The 22,569-nt window shown below is 38.3% G+C and overlaps 2 protein-coding genes across 2 annotated transcripts; one reads left to right on the top strand and one right to left on the bottom strand.

Moving 5' to 3' along the window:
- The first annotated feature begins 2,211 nt into the window (after positions 1 to 2,211).
- LOC125778078 (glyoxylate reductase/hydroxypyruvate reductase-like) lies at positions 2,212 to 3,876 on the top strand. Its single transcript, XM_049454367.1, has 5 exons — positions 2,212 to 2,247; positions 2,320 to 2,888; positions 2,947 to 3,284; positions 3,342 to 3,467; positions 3,627 to 3,876. Exons 1-5 carry the CDS (start codon positions 2,212 to 2,214, stop codon positions 3,743 to 3,745), a joined length of 1,188 nt encoding a protein of 395 aa, XP_049310324.1. The 3' UTR covers positions 3,746 to 3,876.
- A 1,325-nt stretch (positions 3,877 to 5,201) lies between these two features.
- On the bottom strand, positions 5,202 to 8,583 carry LOC105233280 (intraflagellar transport protein 80 homolog). The gene is made up of 9 exons (XM_049446480.1): positions 8,346 to 8,583; positions 7,921 to 8,198; positions 7,676 to 7,854; positions 7,370 to 7,597; positions 6,800 to 7,179; positions 6,463 to 6,632; positions 5,944 to 6,400; positions 5,598 to 5,889; positions 5,202 to 5,541 (listed from the first exon to the last, which is right to left on the bottom strand). Exons 1-9 carry the CDS (start codon positions 8,528 to 8,530, stop codon positions 5,251 to 5,253), a joined length of 2,460 nt encoding a protein of 819 aa, XP_049302437.1. The 5' UTR covers positions 8,531 to 8,583; the 3' UTR covers positions 5,202 to 5,250.
- Positions 8,584 to 22,569: the final 13,986 nt, after the last annotated feature.

Raw genomic sequence — 22,569 nt, forward strand, 5'->3', positions numbered from 1 at the left:
CCCAACGATTGGAATTTAAATCTGCTATGCCCAATCCATAAAAAGGGAGACCCCACAATCTGCGCCAACTACCGTGGGAAAAGCCTCCTCAACATCGCGTATAAGGTTGTATCAAGCATAATATGAGAAAGATTAAAGCCCACCGTCAATAAACTGATTGGACCTTATCAGTGTGGCTTAGACCTAGAAAATCAACAACTGATCAGATATTCACTAAGCGCTAAATTTTTGAAAAGATTCGTAAAAGGAGGATAGACACCCACCACCTCTTCGTGGATATCAAAGCTGCTTTTGACAGCATACCGCTTTGTGTAAATTTAGTTTGAACCTCAAGAAGTAAAGTCATCTCTCGACGAACAAAGACAATTTCTACAAGTCACTCATCTTCTCTGTCTTGCTTTATGGTGCAGAGACATGGCAACGGCGAATACCTCAGTCGGAAGCTGAGCTGTACAAAATATACGACGCCATTAACATAGTTCAGCGAATTAAGAGACAGCTGCTAAGCTAGCTAGGTAGAAAAAGAAAAATTTTATAACATTTTACTACAGAACATCTTTTCGAAAATGTCATTCAGTTTTCGAATCTAGTGAAATGATTTTTTGAAGGTAGTCTTTCTAAACATAAACCAAGAAAATTACTGATTTTTGAAATTCTTTTTTGCAATGCAAATTCCATGAAGAACCTAAACTCAAAGTTAAATGAATGGCATATAAAGTGTTAGAATTATATGAATAAGATTGACAGGCCTCTTTACCACAAGTAAGTGCACCTAAGTTGTCACTACGAGTACTTATGATATAACACACTCAAAGTAGAAACATTGTATATTGATAGCTGTATGATTAGAAAAAAATTAAATATTTTTTTGTCCAAAAAATGTGAAAAAGTATAAGTTTTTTTTTATCGTAAATCATATGAATACTTATAAAAAATTAAGTTCAAATCAATATTAACTTCTTAGAGTTGAATAAATTCAATAAGTTGTAGCAAAAAAATTTCATTTCACTTAGTTACATAGTAATAGTGGGTTTTTCAATAGGGACGCTACAAGAGCAGACCGATAGGAACAGCAAACGACGCCATATTTTTCCGCTCTTTTGACATTTCTCTTCAGTAAGGTTTGTCATTTTATCATGGAAAGATATACGATCTAACAACGAGTCGAAATTATTAAAATTTCCTATCAAAATTCGGAGTAAGTGGCCTCAGCTCTAAGGACTAAGCAGGCAATTGGACAATTACTACAATAAGTAAGAATTGTAGCCATAAAAATGTATTTTTTTTGTCTAATGGTACTTTGTATTATAATGACTATCGAGATTCCAAGACGAGCTTATATGCGTGCTCCAATAGGTTCTATGAGCTAAGTGTTTTAGCCTTTAATGCCGTTGTATCATATATGAAGTGTGTTCTACATACATGTATGGTATAGCCACTAAAACACTCCTTCTTTCCAACAGGGCAATGCTTCTATTACATCAGTTTATACTCTCACTGATATCAGAGTTGCCTAAGACTTTGTTGACGACATTAATCTAATTGGCTCTCTTATCTCACTAATGTTCAAAAGTTAAGGTTAACTGATAAACCTAAAAAAATAACGAAAAACGTTAACAAAACACAAAAGTATTGGCTGAGAACTATGATATCTTTGAATAGTTGAGGGCAACGTTTACATAAACACTCCAAGGGTGATTTCTATTTTTAAAACTGATAAGCAAATCACTAGTGCCAGATGTTAGCCAACTAATAAAATTTTTTTGCCGAGTACAAATGTAAATGTATAGAGATATGGCACTTGTTATTGCGACAAACTCATTATTGGTGATTGAGCGACCAACCGGTAGAAGTGATAACCAATCTGTAGATGCTTCCAATTTGCAGAAGGGTAAAATTTATTCGCACTTATGCGTAGTTATCAGTGATAGGTACTTATGCAAATATCTAATCGTTATTTTATCTCAAATGTACTCGGCCTCTCCACAGCGCACAATTAAATTAACGGATTTGCTACTGTGACTTTAGTATTACGCTGGACGCGGTGTCACCCGGTTGGGTTGGGAACGTTTTTTACTTAAAAAAAATTAAATGTAAGTTTTCAGCAAAGTCTAGGGAAGTGTTTTGGTTTGAGGTTATTACGTTTTTACATAATATACTTTCGCTAATTGAGTTATGTTTAGATCACGATTGAAGTATCGAGAACTAAAAATGCTATCAAGTTTAAGATTTCATAACGCCAGTATCGTGCTTTGTAATTCATGTGATCTAATAGAACGTAGAGTACAAAACATACTCCACCTTTTATTTTGCTAACAGATAATTCAATGCCTTGGTGGTTTTTGGTCGGTTGGGTTAGCCTCTAAGATATCTGATATATTATATACAAATCTTTTAACATTATCCTTCTCCCTCATACATTCCTACAGTTCCTCATTACTTAACACTACCCGAATCACAAACGACTACAAGCAGTACGCGTTGGAAATGCCAGAACAAAGTGAAAAGCTCAAAATTTTAGTCACACATCCAGCAACTCCACAGGCTGCTATTGACTTATTGTCGCGTGACTATGAGGTAATCTTTTGCCAAAGTGTGCCGCCGATACGTTCGGAGATACTGGAGAAGTGCAACGGTATGCATGCTGTATTATGGGCCACGCATCTTCCCCTAGATAAAGGAATACTTGATGCCATAGGTCCACAACTGAAAGTGGTCTCCACCAGATCTGGTGGCACTGATTTTGTAGACGTGGAAGAGTTTAAGCGACGCAAGATACTGCTCGGTCATACACCTTCCGTTCAAAACGATGCTGTAGCAAATATGGCGGTTGGTTTGTTATTGGCAGCAGCGCGTCGTTTCCATGAAGGACGTCTGAAGATCGAGACGTAAGTTTGAACTTCATATGAGCGTGTTTACCTAATTTTATAATTATTCTTATTACAGCAACAATTGGGAGACCTACACTCTAAACTGGTTGCTGGGTCAGGATTTGCGCGACTCGGTAGTGGGTTTCTATGGATTTGGTGGTATCGCCCAGACGATTGCTAAGCGGCTGTCCGGTTTTGACATTGATAGTGTCCTATACACCACCCGTAGTCGTGTTTCTGAAGAAATCGAAAAGCAGTACAATGCCAAAAAAGTAGATTTCGACACCATGCTTGCTCAGAGTGATTTCGTTATCATTGCTTCACCATTGACGAAGGAGACCGCTGGTGTTTTCAATGCCACTGCTTTTGGTAAAATGAAGAAAACTGCCGTGTTGGTAAATATTGCACGTGGAGGTAGGATGTGATGAGGTGCTTGAGCGTTCGTGTGCTGATTTAATGAAATATTTTTAGGTGTTGTAAATCAGCAAGATTTATATGAGGCCCTAAAAACAAAACAGATATTCGCCGCCGGCCTGGATGTGATGACACCAGAACCATTGCCTCCGAATGATCCTCTCCTGAGTCTGCCAAATGTTGGTGAGTTTTCTAGACTTCGTATCAAACAGTTTTATATCTGTTGTTCATATTATTTGTGCCTTTCATATTTATATTTGAAATATTCTATCCAAATGCGAAACATATTCTAAGCTCTTAACGTCAATTAATTAAAAATTTTTGTCGCTTTTCTTCCTTTAGTGCTTATGCCTCATATAGGTTCGGCTACCAAGCGTACCCGGGACGACATCGCAGTTCTTGCCGCCAAAAATATTTTGCACGGACTTACTGGCAAACCAATGCCGGCACCCGTATATTAAATATCCATGCAACTTATACTTGTATAATTAGTAAATTAGACTTGAGAGTTTGTAGGAGTTATATCTGTAGCACATAGTTTTATATGTTGTTGGAATGAGACCAGAATAAAAAAAAATTCTTTCTAACCTAATTTGTTTTGGACTATTTCTCCACTTATATATTTGAACCAGTTCTAAGTGGTTTTAGCCTCGAGGGCTCTTTTGTTCGTATCTTGTTTTATCTTAGTCCGAAGATAGTTTTGTTAGAGGTACTAAGCAGTACGATCAGAAGTATGGGGTCGTGAGCAGTATTGAATTTTTCACAATTCTTCGTCTACCAACTGAGAATTTAGTAGAATTTTTTGGGACAGCAGACTAATGGTTCAGTAAATCCAGAACATCTACGTGGACAGCAAACTACCGTCATGGACGTATTCTCCTTACATATATCGGTCAGCAGTATGTTGGAAAGCAGTTCAGCGTAGGCGACGGTTGTCTGAACTAAGCGAGTTCACTTCTACTGGGTGTCAGGTTACAAAGTCATCGAAGGCAATGAGGTATTGGACAAGATTGCCAATATAATGCACGACTGTCACACGAAAACGTTATCAATATTAGAAACTCCATATATTGGCGTTGCTCTGGACAGAAGCGTAGCAAGAAAATTCAAAATGTGATGGAACGATTTACCTAGGTACAAAACTGAAACATCGTGTCTAAAACGGTAATTTGGAAATATGTATACAAAGTTCCTACTGGCACTGGACAGAAGGGGCTGTAATAACATCATTGGAATACTCACTGCTTACAGTCTGGTAGAGGCAAGCCGCTGCAGAATAAAGTAAATCGAGAAGGCAGTCGGCAAGACTAAAGCAAAGGAATTAGTGAAGCATTTCTTGTCCCTCGTTGGCAAGACAACGCTGTAAGCATTTGCGGATTCACAATATGCGACATGAGGAAAAGACATCGTAAGTGAGGTCACAGAATTTTTGAAGTTTGCGTCAAACGCAGGCATATAATAGGATGACTACTCCTCTTGGGTTAGAGGATGGAGTCATGTGTAGAAGTTCACGCAAGTGAGGAAAGTTCTCTGTTTGCCATTCACTTGGAAGTGGCCAGAAACGATTCTTTTATATATGGTTCAAGCGGCTCACGACTTCCGGTATTAGACAAAGTATCCTCTGGTTGCAAGGTAAAGTGAGAAGGCGAGCCATCACGTTACAATTTTTCGAGAGAAAGGTTCTGCGGAAGATTTTTGGTCTTTTGCGCATTGGCCACGGTGAAGACCTCATTCGAGGGAGCGATGAGCTGTGTGAGATATAGTTCAGCGAATTGTGAGACAGGCTACGCTGACTAGGTCATGTCGTCCGAATGGACGAAAACAGTCCAGCTCTGAAAGTATTCAACGCTGTACCCGCCGGAGCAAACAGAGGAATGGAAAACCCTTGCCTTAAGAAGAGTCTAAAAGCTATTGAAGTAACCAGTAACATCGCACTTCACAGAAGTAATTTATTAATACTAAAACTTTATTCACTTGTGTCATTCTCCTTCAATTGGAATGGTAAAAATACTGCGTCCCATTCATCACGTTGCAAAGCTTTTAAATACCGGCGTCGCTGCTCGAGCACCTTATCCAACAATTCCGGTTCGTTCTTCTGCGCCACCTCCAGAGCCCGATGCCAATTGTGCATGCGTAAGCAGAGCGCAACAGCTTCAGAGAATTTCTTGTTATGCAATAAAATAGTCTCCGCTTCGATCAGACGTCCGAGCATCAGCGAGTTCTCCGCCATTTGTTCCGGGCTTGCAGACGGTAGCTCCTAAAAGGCAATGTCGGTAATTTTGAGCCTCAGCAATCAAAATCATTTAACTGTACCTTTATATACTGCAGATAGCTGACTTTGTCGATTTGTAGTGCGGCCGAGTATGCCTCCTCGCTGATCTGCAGTTGATTCTTGCGCGTTGCGATGGCCGCCAGTGTCGCCCAGAGGTTGCCATTCTGTACCAGGCGGCAAATCTTTAATGCCTGTTGCCACTGTCCCTCCATCAGCGTGCGATGCAAAATTTCACAATAAATATTCACATTAATGGGCAGCAATGCGCCGGCGCAACGGAATGTTACGATGGCGTCCTCGAAAGACTCCAATGTGATGTTCTTACCAAATTCACTAAAATTGAAAATATTACTTGTCTTCTGCCGCTTAGTAACTAATCGCACTCACGTGGCATCTATGGTGACCGTTGTTAACGCGATCAACGTCGGATCGGCGGCACCCTCGCCCGGACAATACCAAATGCTGTAGCAGGTATCATGTACGCCTACCAAAATATTCGACTCGCTACCCCACATAACGGTCGTCACTTGTGTGCCGATTTTGTAAATTTCGCCGCTGTTATTTATGCGTCCATTTAAGCCGCGTTCGGAGTTGCCATTCACACCAGCCACAGCGCCTAAACCATTGCCGCCTCCTACGCCTCCGCTACCAGCTCCGCCACTGCTATTCAAATTTCGTGTCTCTGTGATGTACAATTCGCGATTATTATCGATTAGCACGACATATTGGTCATCAAGTGTGCCGGCGTGACAGGCGGAGATCTCGGAAATTTGAGTTTTAGCGCGTATCGAATGTGGTTCATATTGCCGGGAAGCGCCCGGCACAAGATCGAAGATGTGAATCACTTCATGCGAAAACGAAAGATTAGTAACTGGAGGATTTGCTAAATATATTTATAATACTCACCAGTATTATCAGAGTTATCGCGTATGGCTAAGACATCCAAACCGAGAGATATCACGCGCCATGTAAGTAGTGGTACTTGTGCTTGTAAACCGGGGTAACGTGGATTCAAGTGCAAGCGTCCTGTGTAAGTGTACACCCAAATCGATGTGGCGTCCAAGACCATGAAAAATCTGAAGGCAAGAAAGGTTTAATATTAATAATCGAGTTCGTGATACTCCAAAGTAGTTGAATCAACAAAAAAATTTAGAGTGCCGGAGAACCAAAGTGACAGAGTACCAGAGTGCCAAAAAAAAAGGATTGTTCTACAAATATACTCAGAGGAAGCAAGCGTACTCACTTCTTGCCTACTTCAATCACACGTACGTCTGTCCTGCCATCAATAATTATCGGCGTATTGATATATTTCTCATTATAAATATGTAATTGATTAGATGTGGCTACAATCAAGTGACCATAACCCAATCCAAAATTAATGACTCGTTCAGGAAAGTCTAAAACATCGCTGCTACTATTCGTGATATCTTGTAGAATAATGGTTTTGCGACCCGTGGTTGTCGCCTTCAGATTGCGTGAGATCAATTGGCGTTCAACGATATAGCCAACCACGAGATTGCCCGTCGAAGTGCCACAAGCCACTTGTGTGCCATCCGATGACCAAGACATCGCGTAGAAGGAACCGACAGCGGGCTCGCTGAAACGACTGCTGCTGTAAGACCACTGGTGAGTAGAAGAGATACCGAGAAAGTCCAATGAAATGAGATTACGAGAATGTAGGTTCTTATAAATATGAAGACGTGGTAGATCGGGATGGTTTCATCAATAGGCGGCCAGATTGTGAAGTGAAATGTATTGAGATACCACTCCAAAACAGCCGAATTTAACACGCCGATCGAATGGTACTACTTACCCCAGCGCTGGAGCACAGTTTTAGCATGTTAAAGGATCCCACCAGAAGCACATCCTTTTCAGAGTTGAAGCAAACTGAAGTTATAGCATATTCCTCTGTGGAGCTTGTGAACAAATTAGCACCTTGTGCATCCCAAATCTTGAAGCGAAAGTCTTCGCCTCCTGAAGCGATTATATTCGAATGCGTGGACCAGCTGAGGGATAAAACGAGGCCATCATGAGCACGCCACTATAAACATATTACTATGAGCACTTCTAAACAAATTTATCACAAGATTTTGATATATTCTTTACTAATCCCACCTACCCTTGTTAACTTGCTATTCGCTGCCAGCGGTTTGATGGACATATAGCAGCCCTGACTGAAAACGATCGAAGTAGAATTGGGCGCCCAACGTGCACAGCTAATAGCTTCATCGCTCTGTATTACAGTGGAGCGCAGCATGCCGGAGCGCGACCATATCTTGATAACGCCATCCTCGCCGGCTATATATTTGCATAAAGAACGAAGAATCGTTACAAAACGCTGAGGACTCAAGTGAAAAAGCGTACCTGTGAGTAACCCTGCGCCATCCGGACTCCAACGTCCAGTGCTAATCGCTGCGCTATGCGCCGAAATATTCCGCTCGACGCGCGCGCTTTTATTCAGTATGATAAAGCGGCCATCATTGCTGCAGATGAGTAGGGTATCGCTGCCTTTGCCACCACCGCTGCTGCGTCCGCCCAAGAGCAGCCAATGCAAATCAGTGGGTATGAAGTCATCAGGCAGTTTGGCGACCTCCACTGAATCGCGCGTGACGGCGCTCCATTTGTAGATCTGGTGATCATCACTGTTTCAAAGCAAGAAGACAAGCAGGAGAAAAATTATTCGTGCTAGAACTTGCTTTCAATTACTACCTAATCGCCTCTAACTATTTAGGAAATGTTTTACATTCAACTACTATAACCAATTTATAGCAATACCATGCCCTCCCTACCTTACAAAGTAGATTTCTTCATTGCTGCTCCAGTCCACACTGCTCAACGGTATAATATTCGGTTTTTCACTATTTTCCTTCTCTTTGTGTCCACTTGTGATTCTTTGCGTTGCCGAATTCCGTAATCGAAAATCCACATTATTACTAACAGAAGTTCGCTTGCAAATTTCAGTTTTTAAGCGCATTTTGGAAAATGTACAGTGAACTTCATAAAAACTTTTCACACACTAATTTTTTTCGAGCAGTTTGTTTGTTTGGTCAGTGACGTTGCCATAGTGACTCTATTACAACTTTAAGGGAAGCAACCCCTGTTAGGTAGTGCGAGTACCTGCCACCTGTTGCCTCTTTCAACTATGGTAAATGTTGTACAGCGATTTGTTAGTACAGTGTGTATATGTTTATGGTAAATATTTGTGAATTATAAATTTAAGGAAGTGATGACAATTTTAATAAGACCATATAGAGTTTAAATTATTGTTTAAGCTGTCCGCTGATCAGAGATCAAGTTTGAGGCAAGCCTTTGCAACTCAGCTCTATGATTGGAAAATAAAATTCGTTCGTCATGAAGAAGACTAACTGAGATCAAGAAAATATTTTAGTTAGTATAAAAATTGTTTAGCAAAGTTTCGTAGAAATCGGTGTAAAATTCAATGCGCGTTGCATTGAGTCCTTCAAGTTGAAATCCTGTCTGCCAAGAGCTAAAAATTATTTCGATATATTTTTGTTGAACCATGAACATGTCTGCTTCCCATATAACTGGCGATTCAAGTAGAGCTACTTTTTTCACAGATCATGCTTGAGTCGTGTAAAGCTGTCATATTATTAGTGTTCACTATTGTTTGTCATTGCATCATGGATAGACTTACGCCTGAAGAACGTTTACAAATCGTTCAAATTTTCTACGAAAATTCACATTCTGTAAAGAATGTGTTTCGCGTGCTTCGCCCAACTTATGGTCAACATAATCGGCCTACTGAACGTACTATTCGGAACACCATCACCCATCTTGAGACACAGCATTCATTATTGGATAATATTCGACCGAAAAAGCCACGTCCAATACGAAAAAAAGAAAACATAGCAGCTGCAGCAGAGAGTATACACGAGAGTCGATTCGGACTGTGGTTCGGAATATGGACCGATGATACATTTTTTCAAAAATGATGCCGGTGATAACGTAAACGCCAATGATGCCTGAAAATGAAGCTCGTGATCTCGACGAGATTTAATTTCAACAAGACGGTGCCAATTCCCACACATCGCATCAATCAATAGATTTATTGAGAAAACAATTTGGTGATTCCATTGGCCACCAAGATCGCGGGATGTCACACCGCTAGACTTTTCCCTTTGGGTATATGTAAAATTCTTAAGTCTATGCAGACAATCTCGCTTCGATTCAGGTCTTGGAGCAAAACATCACGCGTGTCATTCGCCAGTTACCAGTCGAAATGCTCGAACGAGTCATTGGAAATTGGATTCAACGGATGAACCATAGATAATCTTCAAAAAATAAATGCCTAAGAATGTTTTTTTGAATGTTAATAAACTTTATCCATTAAATTTAAAGTTTCTGAGTTTTTTCTTTGAAAAACTAGTGAATGTTGAACTGGATCACCCTTTATTTTTGTTGAACACCGACCATTTATGCTTCGCATATATTAAAATTTTTAGACCAATCTGATAATAATTTCACAGTATAAATCGGAGCACCTTTTTGCAAATATGGTGCCTACAAAGTAAGGACTTTTCAATAATAACACTGCAAAAGTTTTTTGTTTTATTAAAAAAAACTTTTGTTTTGCGGGGAAAAATATGGCGCCACTTGCTGTCCCTATCGGTCTATTTTTGTAGCGTTCCTTTTGAAAAACCCGTTAAATATGTTATCATATATCTAAAAATGGTCGAAATAGGATCTTTATTGTTCAAAACTCAGGATACCGAATGTGTGCATAAACGCATACTGATTTGGTAGTTACAAGGTGCATTCCAAAGTAAACAGGACTTAGAAAAAAACAGAGCAAAGGTTTTTTTGGGCAAAATCAATTTATTCTATTCAAAGTAGTTTCTCCTGCTTCAATACAGCATTTTGCACGGTCCAAAAGCTTGTCGAACGAGTGTTTTAGCTCGTTGGCTGGTATGGCCGCCAGTATGCCGATGGAAGCCTTTTGAGTGGCCTCTACGTCTGCATAACGATTTCCTTTCATGGGCAAATGCATTTTTCCGAAAAGGAAGAAGTCGCATAGTGCCATATCAGGGAAATACGGGGAGTGGTCAAAGGTTAAAATATGATTTTTAGTCAAATAATCGTCCTTCGAATATAGGATTCTGAGCAATTTTTGGTCGTCAGTCAATTTGTGCGGAATATACCGTGCACACACATTTCGTAAGCCCAAATATCAAAATGCGCCAAATCGATGTTTTGGAGATGTTCAATTCCATTTCCATGAATCGGTTGATTTTTGATGAATTCACGCACAGTTTCGATGGAATTTCCGGTGATCACGGATTTTGATTGGCCTACATGTTGATCGTCATTTATGTCCTCACGACGACTTTGAAAACGTTGAAACCACTGGTGCACTCTGCTACGGGATAGGCAATCATCGCCATAAACTTGTTTCATCAATTGAAACGTTTCGGTAAAAGTTTTACCAATTTTAAAATAAAATGTAATGTTGGTTCTTTGTTCAAAGCTCATTTTCGCACCGATAACACAAATATGCTGACACTTAAAACGCAATAACTTCACTTCCAATCGATGCAATGTCATAAAATTCTCACTGGACAATGGATAGCAAATTCTAACGCACCAGTCGACATATAGATGGCACCACCAGGGGGCGCTAGATTCAACAAGTCCTGTTTACTTTGGAACACACCTTATAGGTAAATAATATTGCTTGGATTGCAAACCTCAGGTTGACGTTTTACATCTTAAAGTATTTCCCTTGCTTTGATTCCTGAAAGTTGCAAGAGTATAAAATGTTTGGTTGCACCCGAACTTAGCCGTTCCTTACTCGTTTTTTTTTTTTTTTTTTATTTATAATAATAAATAAATAAACATATAAGTTGATTTCTCTTTGTCATTTTTCCGCTAGAGACATTATTTCATCAGTGTAAAACTTTCATCAGTGTAAATCGAAATTGCGAAATTTCCGAAACGGAAGCGAGCAAACCATTGCTGTGCTACTCGTCTCCGTAAACTTCACAAACTGATGGCTGCGTGGGATTCTCTTTTTATACAAAATTTCAAAATATTGCGAATCTTCATTATTTTCACTCATTTTTGAACAGCTGTAACTTTTTTTCAACTTCCCCGAACTTAATTTTGTGCTTGATTGATAGCACTGGAGATATGTGACTGCAACGACATCTATTGACAAAACACGAAAAGCCTTTTTCGACTACTATACATATAAAGATAATTAATTAACGATGTCTCAGTTAAGAAATTCAGCGAGGGTATTTTCTTGTAACAGTATGTCGTGATTTCGAAAATGATTAAAATCGGATCAATACTTCACTTAGTCCTTATATACCTAATTTAAGAATTGTCTAACGTCGGTCTATATGTGAGGTATCTTAGTGCAATTTAGAGAACATTTTTCCTGATAATAGTATCTCGTGATGCCAAAAATTGATAAAATCAGATCAATACTATCCGCAGTCCCTATATACCTAATATGAAAATAATAAACTTTCGATTGCCTTTGTATAGGTATAACATACAAGTAGATGATTGTAGATAGAAAAAATTAATGCCAAAATGAGATTGGGCTACGAAAAATAAAAATTTTCGTTGGTCTAGAAGACTTTATGCCGTACGTGGTATTATCAGTCAATGTACGAGTAAAGACTTTGTTTACAATTACTATGAAAGAATAACAATTTGTTTCGGTAATGACTTTACATGTCATAATCTTGTCTTTATCGTTCTTAGCTGTCATAAATTATACTTCGTATAAGAAAAATAATTAAACTAAACTAACTACCAAAAAGGATATTGCTGGGCAATGACAAAGGTAGTAGTATCAATAATCACTGTCATTTCAATTACAACCGTCTTAATTTTACATACAAAGAAATAAATTGTCCATTTGTCTAAATGAATACCGGCATAATTATATAATAAGTGTATGAGTATTTTCCTGCAAGTAAGACAGTGTACTGATTTCCATGCTATAAGAATTCAGTGAAAGTGCCAACGTGCCAAGTCCTTTGGAGATTTTATATCAAGATAGGCAATGTCCCATTTTGATTAGTGTCATTTAATCAATTTGGAAAATAGGTCAACGTTTTATGTAACAAGTACCAATTATATAAACCTAATTACTGCAATTTCAGTACTTATACAGTACTGCAGTCTTTTAGAAGTAGTATGAAAGAAGAAATAAAAAAGTTATAGTTTGCTGCTATGACCAAGAATTTGAATTTATTATAAATACTTATAAGGCTGTATGTCAACAATAATGAGCCGAACACCCTTTCGCAAGGCGTCAATGGTCTCCGGAATTTACAAGAGACTTCACATAACCCTGCATAAAATAGTCAAGTGTGTTAAATCAGGGATGATTTCTAAGAAAGCAACCCGGCAAAAACTGCTCAGAGAGGAGTTCATTATGCTCCTTAACTGGAATCATGCGGTTCTCATTGTGCGGTGGGGCACATCCAGATGGGCGATCGCATTTTTTACAGATTTTCTTGATAGCGAGTTTTGAGGAGGACAGGAAGTTCACTGTCTAGCGTGAGCCCTACACTTGTTACTCTGTACACAGCCTGGAGACAAGTTCCTTCTATCGATAGGAGAGCAGCCATCAAAATCTCATATTTCTTAAGGAGTAAACCAGTTTAGTCTTACTAGAATGGGAAGACCACAATCAGTCGCCCAGTTGGTTACAATGTTGAGGGGATCTTGAGTTAGTTCATACAGGGTATCTAGAAATATCCTCCAACCATAAAGGCTACGTGATAGGCAGAGGCAATTATTTGGCAGCCAGTTTTCTCAAGGTTTTCTAGTACATCATTGACTACCTTTTATAGAAAACATGAGAAGTGACACCGTGGGGGACTCCATAACAGGATACGTTATTCAAAAGACTTTGTTAATAATGGCCACTTGGCAATTTTTGGTCGGCTAAAAATCCGAATCCAGAGAAAGATATAAGATTGATCGTTAGATTGGATGTAAGGTTGGTATAGGCCAAAAAGTATGATTCTAAATACTTTTGGCTTAATATAAGTATGGCTATCAAAGAGGAAAATAAGCATAACATCATCCACACGAGAATGAACCCAACGACTGGAGGTAACATTTGTGATTTCTATAACGATTGGAAAATGAGTGAGAACATTAACAAGCCATAATTTATTTGTTCTCGATTGGAAAATTATATTAAGGCGCTGAGTAAGTACTTTTTGTTGATCTACATAGTTAGCTGCACTATAACAGCTTTCTAAGAGCGAAGTATTATCTGCATACAGTTGTACATACTCGTATATGGAAGTTCACTTATAATGGGCGTTGTCTTCGAACAATGTGCCCAAGCATATGTGTCTCCTAAAACATACGAAATTTGTAGTTTGGTACAATACATGTATATAATTATTTGCATAGTATATACTTGTATGCTTTGAATATTTCAGGTGCATTAGAATAATGGTTATGGAAATGACTACACAAGTCTGGACAGACATGCTTTCGCTTCCTAATATGCTTTCCATGTATGACCTAAAAACCATTAAAGGTGCAGTGCTTTTCCTTACCTTCCGCCAGTGGTAATATGTATTGAATGTATGAGGGTTGGGGTGGTCATTAAATACATGGCTAATTTGATGTGTTCGATTGTAAACGATTTAGTTGGGCTTACCAAGCCTCTAATACTTCCAAGTAGTGTTTTCTTTTCTTATCGTTTGCTGAGTCAATGAACTTTAATCGCCTCTGTTTAATTTGCTTTATTATTGACAAAATTAATAGTATGTAGGCAAATATTTATATTTACAGGGTGTTTCAAAGGCGTCAATGCATGTTGAAGCATACGCTTGCAAAGCAAATACTTACAATTTTCCAATTGCCTTCGGTCATTCGCCATCGAAGACTTGATATCGATCGACCAGTATATATAAGAGCTATGTCGTATACTAAAAGAACTGGAGTGTTTTCATCCATTCGGACGACATGATCTAGCCAGCGTAGCCGTTGTCTATTAATTCGCTGAACTATGTCAATGTCGTCGTATATCTCGTACGCTAATTGTTCCATCGACTGCGGTATTTACCGTAGCCAATGCGCAAAGGACCATAAATCTTCCGCAGACCCTTTCTCTTGGAAACTCAACGCCGACGAGATGTTGTCATCGTCTATGCCTCTGCACGATAAAGCAGGACGGAGATGATGAGTGACTTGTAGAAACTCTCTTCGTTCGTCGAAAGAGGACTTTACTTCTTAATTGCCTACTCAGTTCGAAATATCATATTTTGGCAAGTGTTATTCTGCGTTGGATGTCGATGCTGACGTTGTTGTTGCTGGTTCCAAGATAGACGAAATTTTCTACGACTCCAAAGTTAGGACCGTCAACAGTGAGGTGGGTGCCTAGCCACGAGTGCGACGATTGTTTGTTTTATGACAGGAGACATTTCATTTTGACCTCGTTCACTACTTGTCTGGAGAAAACAGAACTAATGGCGCGGTTGCTGAGGCCAATGATATCATAATTATAGGCTCGCGCCTGTAGCTGTAAACTCTTATGGAAGATTGTACCTTCACTATTCAGATCTGCAGCTTGAATTATTTCCTCCAGGAGTACAGTCGCCTTGTCTGAAACTTCGTTTGTTATTGAACGCGTCGGAGAGTTTTTTTCCGATTCTTTGTGTAGCTTTTTGTATTGTTCAACGCCAGTTTACACATCCTTCTTAATTTTCAGGGAATACCGAATTCAGACATAGTTGCATAATGAATTCGAATGGCAGGTCTTTTTCGTGCTATCAAAAGCAGCTAAGAAATCGACGAAGAGGTGGTATGTAAAGATCGCTTTTTCACGGGTAAGTTGTTGATTTTCCAGACTTCAAGCCACACTGAAAAGGTCCAATCAGTTTTTTGACGGTGGCGATGCTAAGAGGGTTTATCACACGGTAGTTGACGCACAATATGTGGTCTCCCTTTAAGCACACTTAAATTCCAATCGTCGGACATGTTTTCCCGGTATTCTACAAAGAAGTTGATGCAATCGGCCGGCAATCCATCGGCCCTGGCAACTTGTTGGTTTTCAAGGGGTAATTGCTCTTCTGCGAAAGTGAAATCATAAAAAAATGAATATTATAGGCATTGCATGTCTCAGCAACCCTGTATGTGGCGTTGAAATAAACTCCTTTTTGTTGATGTATCTGTAATGTAAATGCATAGCCATTTTTTATTAGCTCCTCAAAGATGGATGACACGTTCTTGTATTACCATTTGACAAATTCAGCACTTCGCATGTCAAAGTTGGTGGTAATTAAGGTGCACGGAAGGTGCAATTTAGCGTGTCCCACCTACTCACACCCTTCAGGAAATCTAATAATAACACAAAAAGTGCAGGAGAATTTGATTTTGTGTTGACCAAAGTGAAAGTGATTTGATTAATAGCAGTAAATAATGGCTTTCTGGGATTAAGTAAGAGAATTGAATTGCACTTAACTAGTGTTAAGGTAAAGAAACGCTAAGAAAGCAAAACGGTCAGCAGCCAGAAATAAAACTGTTTTGGGAATAAGAAACTCTTTTGGGAATTAAAAAATGCGTTGAAGTTTTAAAAGATATTTGATATTTGTGTCCAAAGGGGAATCCAAAGGAAAAATTTTAATGTACGAAGAAAAGTAAGTCTTTAACTACATCCTTCCCGATAATGAGTTTCCACAAGGTTTTCTGTTAGAATGAGTTCTAGAAATGTTATGCTGTCGGCAAGCTTCCTCCTATCGTTGACGGCGTTTCCAAGAAAGTAAAACCAGTTCTTACTATTTATAATGGCTCAATTTCAGCCGGCTGTAAAGTTGGGGGACCCTTGAGTTTGCTCATGCATGGTATCTAGAAAATTCCCTTTAACCATAAGTTGTATGTTATGCCTAACTCATTCGGCAGCCAGTTGTTCATGATTTTCTAGACCCTTCTGATCGAGAAAACCAGGAAAGTGGCAAGTGAACTCCTGCAATTTGTGTCGTTTAAATAAAAAATTTATTATTGAAGGCAGTCTTCAGACTTTTCAAAACCTGGTTTTGTAGTGCGATTAAGTTTTTCTTAAAAATCTTGGATACTTTAATGACTAGTCTCCTGAATCTGGGTATACAACATAATCATGTGAAGCCAGATTCGGCCAAGACTTTAGATACCAAAACAATCGGTTTCAAATTCATGGAAATTTTATACATACATACATACATATGTATGTATATAAAATTGAATCGCAAAATGTGTTGGTAAGCGCATAACTCAACAACGCCTGGACCAATTTGGCCAATTCTTTTTTTCTAAATGTTTGCTGAGGTTTAAAGGTGGTTTTTACGCCAAGAAAAATTCGAATAATTGCCGGAAACTCCCTAAAAACAGTCCTTTTCTTTTTCCCATACAAACAAATGTTTGTTTGTATGCTTTTCGAGAGGAAAAGTCAAATTTGTCGTTTGTTTCAAAATTTTTTGAAAATTATTCAGTGAAAATGTTATGTGTGTTGCACACAAAGTGATCAATTACAAATTGAAATTTGCTACGATGCCACAAGGAGGTCGCGTTAATATCGGTCGGCGATGTGACAGCAAGATATTTCAAGCAACAGCTTCGATGGACTTTATCTTGACGAGTGGCAAAAGAGAGGTTTGCCGCACGCACACACTGTTCTTTGGATGGTGGATGGTTGTTAATAATTTCTGCGGAAATTTCTGATGCAGAGAAAGATCCAGTATTATAGGAAGTGATGAAAACCAATATTGTTTATGGACCTTGCGGACACCATAATCCCACTTCGGTTTGTATGTCTGATAATAAATGCATGATATACCATCCAAGTGCTTTTCTTTCGGAAACACAAACTAGAAATGATGGAAATTCACTCTATTGGCGTTGCTCACCAGACGACAATGGCAGAACTTTCAGCATTCAATTTAGAAGAGTGAATATCGAAGTTGACAACACATGGATCGTACTATATTCACCATTATGGTCTAATTAACATTCAAAACTCAAGTCAATGTTTGATACTGTAGTTTGGTGAAATAGATAAAATACGTTTGTAAGTGCGTCACCAAAGGAAGCAACATGGCGGTTATTGGTCTTGAACGATACGGTCGATACGTGAACTACAATAAAACGCTTTATAGGATATTTACTTTTGCAATTCCTGGACGTTTTCCGATTGTTGTGCGTCTCGCAGTTAATTGGGAGAATGGAAAAAGAGTCTATTTCAACCCAGAGAATACAGTACAGCAGGTGGAAACACCACCAGCATTCGGAAATACTTTGATATTATACATGGAATACACCGTCGAAGAAATAGTTACGCAGAAAGCAAGGCCAACCAGTAGATGGATAACTAATGCATTAGGACGAATTCACACAATTAACCCTAAAAACGACGATTGCTTCTACTTTCGGTAGCTATTGATTAATGCACGCGGCTCAACTTCACTTGAGTCATTGCGTACTGTGAATGGTGCGGTGTATGCAAGTTTTGGAAAAGCAGCCAGCAATTACAATTGCTGGAACATGATAATCAATGAAATCAAACGATAGACGATTCGATAGCTACTTCGCATGCCACTTCGCATACTTTTCGCGAAGATAATTTCAAAATATCAGCCTTCAAATTCACGCCAATTATGGAATACGAACAAAAATTACATCGCCGAAGACATTTTACATCGTATTCGCTAAAAAATGGAATTGGGTCAATTCCGATTTATACTTCCGGTGGTTTGATATCAATTCCCGAAAAATTAACTCATCACGAATGTTCGGACATTGGCCAAATTATTTGCTGTCAGAAATACCGATGTTGTTGACTGGAAACTGGAAGATTCAAAGTCGAATTCCGGGAGACTTGCGTTCATACAAATCGATCAATCGTCTTGTCAATGAAAACGACGCCGCGTATTATCTAGTGGAATTTCTAAATTCTTTGGAGAGGCTTGGTGTGCCACCGCATCATTTGCGTCTCAAAGTTGGATCTGTCGTTATTATGTGTCGCAATCTTCATGCGCCGAAACCCGTAATCCGACTGATTGTGGCGCACCTATCGAATACAAGGGTGGCAGAATGCTTGATTCTACGAATTCCTTTAAGCTCGAACGATTTGCCATTTCAGTTCAAATATATATACATTCAAATGTGCATTTGAGATGACAATCAACAGGACACAGGGATAATCGCATAGTATGTGGCATAAATTTGGAAATGTTACGTTTTTCACACGGCCAGATATACGTGGCGTGCTCACGAGTTGGAAAACCATCTATTTTGCACATTTACGCACCGGAACAGAAATCAAAAAATGTGGTTTATCAAGCGTTACATTGAAAAAAAATTAAATGATAAATTCAACTTTCTTTTCATTTCAAAACACAGCTAGTTTAATATAAATTTTATTCTTTATACACGGTATTCTATTCCAAATGAAGAATTTTCTACAGTTTCCTTGAAAATAATGATTTTTATTAAGATACTACGATTATTGTGTCACAGATGAACAGGTATGAGATATTTTGTGCGATATTGGGTATGTAGTGGGATTATTCTGTATGAACAATATGTGAAGCATCCAATCAAAAGGCATTACCCGTAGAATTTCGTACGGGAGTATTTTGATAGTATTTTGGGCGAAGCTTAGTGCTTTTGGGTTATCAATTTTTCACTGTATATCCAAAAATTTCTGTGTGGTTTAGACATGATATGTTTTACGTCCTGATTAATTAATAAGGCTATGCCAAAGAAATTATATTTTTAAAGTTTTCCGGTTAAAACCAATGCCTTGTTGTACACTATGCCCGCTTCGTTGTGAAACTTCTGCCAATATGTGATCAAACAAACACGAATTAGTGTAAGTAAATGCTCCAGATTTTGCTGTATATACAAAATGTGAGTATGTCAGGTCGAAATTCGCTAAAATACTTTGACCTTTGCTATCTACAAAAGATACATACATATAATAATATCCTTGTACAACAGCTGCACTATTGACGAAATTGGTTGGGGTCAACTCGAGTTGGAGATTGAGATTGGGCTATACTCGCATATACGAGTGTGAAGAAAAAAACTTTCAAAATCGTGTGATGACATTGGTATATTTGTATATTACATACATTTAAATAAATGAAGTTGAAGGGTAAAATGAAAGCTCATATGCAGTAATCGCACTCGATTTTACTTCGACCTGCCATAAATTCTGTTACAAAGTTTACAATGCATGCTGCAATGACAAATTTGCTTTTATTATACTCTCGCAACAAAGTTGCTAAGGAGAGTATTATAGTTTTGTTCACATAGCGGTTGTTTGTAAGTCCTAAAACTAAAAGAGTCAGATATGGGGTTATATGTACCAAGGTGATCAGGGTGACGAGTAGAGTTGAAATCCGGATGTCTGTCTGTCCGTCTGTCCGTCCGTCCGTGCAAGCTGTAACTTTAATAAAAATTGAGATATCGTGATGAAACTTGGTACACGTATTTCTCGGCTCCATAAGAAGGTTAAGTTCGAAGATGGGCAAAATCGGCCCACTGCCACGCCCACAAAATTGCGGAAACCGAAAACCTATAAAGTGTCATAACTAAGCCATAAATAAAGATATTAAAGTGAAATTTGGCACAAAGGAGCGCATTAGGGAGGGGCATATTTGGACGTAATTTTTTTGGAAAAGCGGAAGTGGCCCCGCCCCCTACTAAGTTTTTTGTACATATCTCGGAAACTACTATAGCTATGTCAACCAAATTTTATAGAGTAGAGAGTTTCCTTCAGACATTTCCATATACAGTTTAAAAATGGAAGAAATCGGATAATAACCACGTCCACCTCCCATACAAAGGTTATGTTGAAAATCACTAAAAGTGCGTTAACCGACTAACAAAAAATGTCAGAAACACTAAATTTTATGGTGGAAATGGCAGAAAGAAGCTACACCCAGGCTTTTTTTAAATGTAAAATGGGCGTGGCGTCGCCCACTTATGGACCAAAAACCATATCTCAGGAACTACTCGACCGATTTCAATGAAATTCGGTATATAATATTTTCTTAACACCCTGATAACATGTACGAAATATGGGCGAAATCGGTTCACAACCACTCCTTCTTCCAATATAACGCTATTTTGAATTCCATCTAATGTGTTCTCTGTATAATGTATACATTAGGAACCAATGATGATAGCGGAATAAAACTTTACACAAATACGGTATTTGAGCTGAGGTATCCCTTGTGGAAAAATTGTCGTGATCGGACTATAACTTTTCAAGGTCCCTGATATCGAACACGAAGAACTCAGTGCCTAACCTAACCTAACCTAATTTTTCACCGAAATTATCGGTAAATCTTTAAGAATTTAATTCTAATTAATTTTACAGCAAAATAAAACAAATATGTAAATGACGGATAATGAAATCTCGATTATCGCTTTATCATGCGAGAGTATAAAATGTTCGATGACACCCGAACTTAGCCCTTCCTTACTTGTTTTTTATTATAATTTGTATGCCATGTCTTTTTATATATATTGTAGGGTTAGGAGTGGTCAGAATTTTCAAAAAAAAAACAAAAACGATTTTGTTTGTATTATTATTTAATTTTTATAACGGCCTGAACATGTAACAGAATTTATGGCAGGACTAACTAGGTGGCGTTACAGTAAAATAATAACAACGGTGGCATTTACTATTTTATACCAATTTAATTATAATTTGACAATCTATATGGTGAAACAGTATACTTTTTGGTGCAAAATAAAAAAAAAAGGTCAAAAATAAGGGCCTCCAATACGTTAATCAGTTTTATACTATTTAAAACATATTCTAAAGAGAATGCTTTCATCATAATAGAAATGCAAATTCTTTATAAAGGTCTCTCAAACAGTCAAAGACACGTTTTGAACACGTAAGCCCACAAGTATATTTATTGATATGGAAGATATAAGTTATAGGTATTAGATTTGCTTTATTTTCATCACCATTGTTAAGTATACCAATATTAGAGAAGCGATGTGATACAGTTGTTCAATCTGGCTGAGAAATAATCAATAGAATATTTAAATGCGCCTACGTATGTATTAAATTTCATTTGGATATGGAATATAGGAATGTCAAGAAATATGGTAAACATCGGTCCAGTACATCCTAAGATATGGCTTTTTACCGAAACGTGGGTGATGCCACGCTCATAGTCTATTTTTGGGCCCACAAAAAACCGTTATGTGAACAAAACTACTACTCGGCAGCAACATGTTGCAAGAGTATAAAAATCGACGCATTTTGAAAATGTTACTAAAATGAGCAAGTAAGACTTTCGGAACTCGGAGTTGCATACAAAAATACATGTATGAGTATGGCACACTCGTATGTAGAAGTGAATATATTACCTGCATGCGTGTGCAAGCCGATATGTCCCTGAATATTACAAACAATGATGTCGGAAAATGTCTGCTGACAATGACAATGACGAGGCAGCTGGGTCTCTATCAAATGTTTATACTTGTTTTTATGAAAATTTTATGTATGTATGTATGTAGAAAAATATTTACAAGCAGTCTATTCGTACAAGTTCCCCCGCCATCATCAATCACAAGACCAATAGCTCCACTAAGAGCTGAGGATGTTTGTAGGAAGAGTGCATCATTCAAGAACAATAACCATGAATTATTAATGTAGAATTCTGTTATAAAATATGACGATATAAAGAGTTTTGTAATGGCCTACACTAGTTTACAGTCATTTCGCGACTGTAATGTTAGAGGCTGCTTCTTGCTAATTTTGGGTTGCTACAACCGAAAATGATAGTCAAATTTTCTTAATACGTAGGATTGTTTGTGTTGCTGTCAAGGGGAGTAGGGGTCAAACCACCACCATATACCAAAATGACTAAGACGCCTGTACGTGGTGGAAAATTTTTGAACTCATGTACAATCTTCTGAAATAGCTTAAAAGATGAATGGAGAGGTAGATGACGGTTCGCTTGGATCCAGCTCCGATCATTAGATTTCGGCTCTCACTGCATTAGCTATACT

This window comes from Bactrocera dorsalis, chromosome 1, assembly GCF_023373825.1.
Source record: "Bactrocera dorsalis isolate Fly_Bdor chromosome 1, ASM2337382v1, whole genome shotgun sequence".
NCBI lineage: Eukaryota > Metazoa > Arthropoda > Insecta > Diptera > Tephritidae > Bactrocera > Bactrocera dorsalis.

Bases quoted from the DNA above. Each gene is read 5' to 3' on its own strand.
- LOC125778078 (XM_049454367.1), top strand. From the start codon at position 2,212: ATGCTATCAAGTTTAAGATTTCATAACGCCAGTATC. The intron at 2,889-2,946 runs GTAAGTTTGAAC...TTCTTATTACAG, and splicing joins GGACGTCTGAAGATCGAGAC to CAACAATTGGGAGACCTACA. The intron at 3,468-3,626 runs GTGAGTTTTCTA...TTCTTCCTTTAG, and splicing joins CCTGAGTCTGCCAAATGTTG to TGCTTATGCCTCATATAGGT.
- LOC105233280 (XM_049446480.1), bottom strand. From the start codon at position 8,530: ATGCGCTTAAAAACTGAAATTTGCAAGCGAACTTCTGTTAGTAATAAT. The intron at 5,890-5,943 runs GTGAGTGCGATT...TTTCAATTTTAG, and splicing joins ACGGTCACCATAGATGCCAC to TGAATTTGGTAAGAACATCA. The intron at 5,542-5,597 runs GTACAGTTAAAT...ATTGCCTTTTAG, and splicing joins GCTATCTGCAGTATATAAAG to GAGCTACCGTCTGCAAGCCC.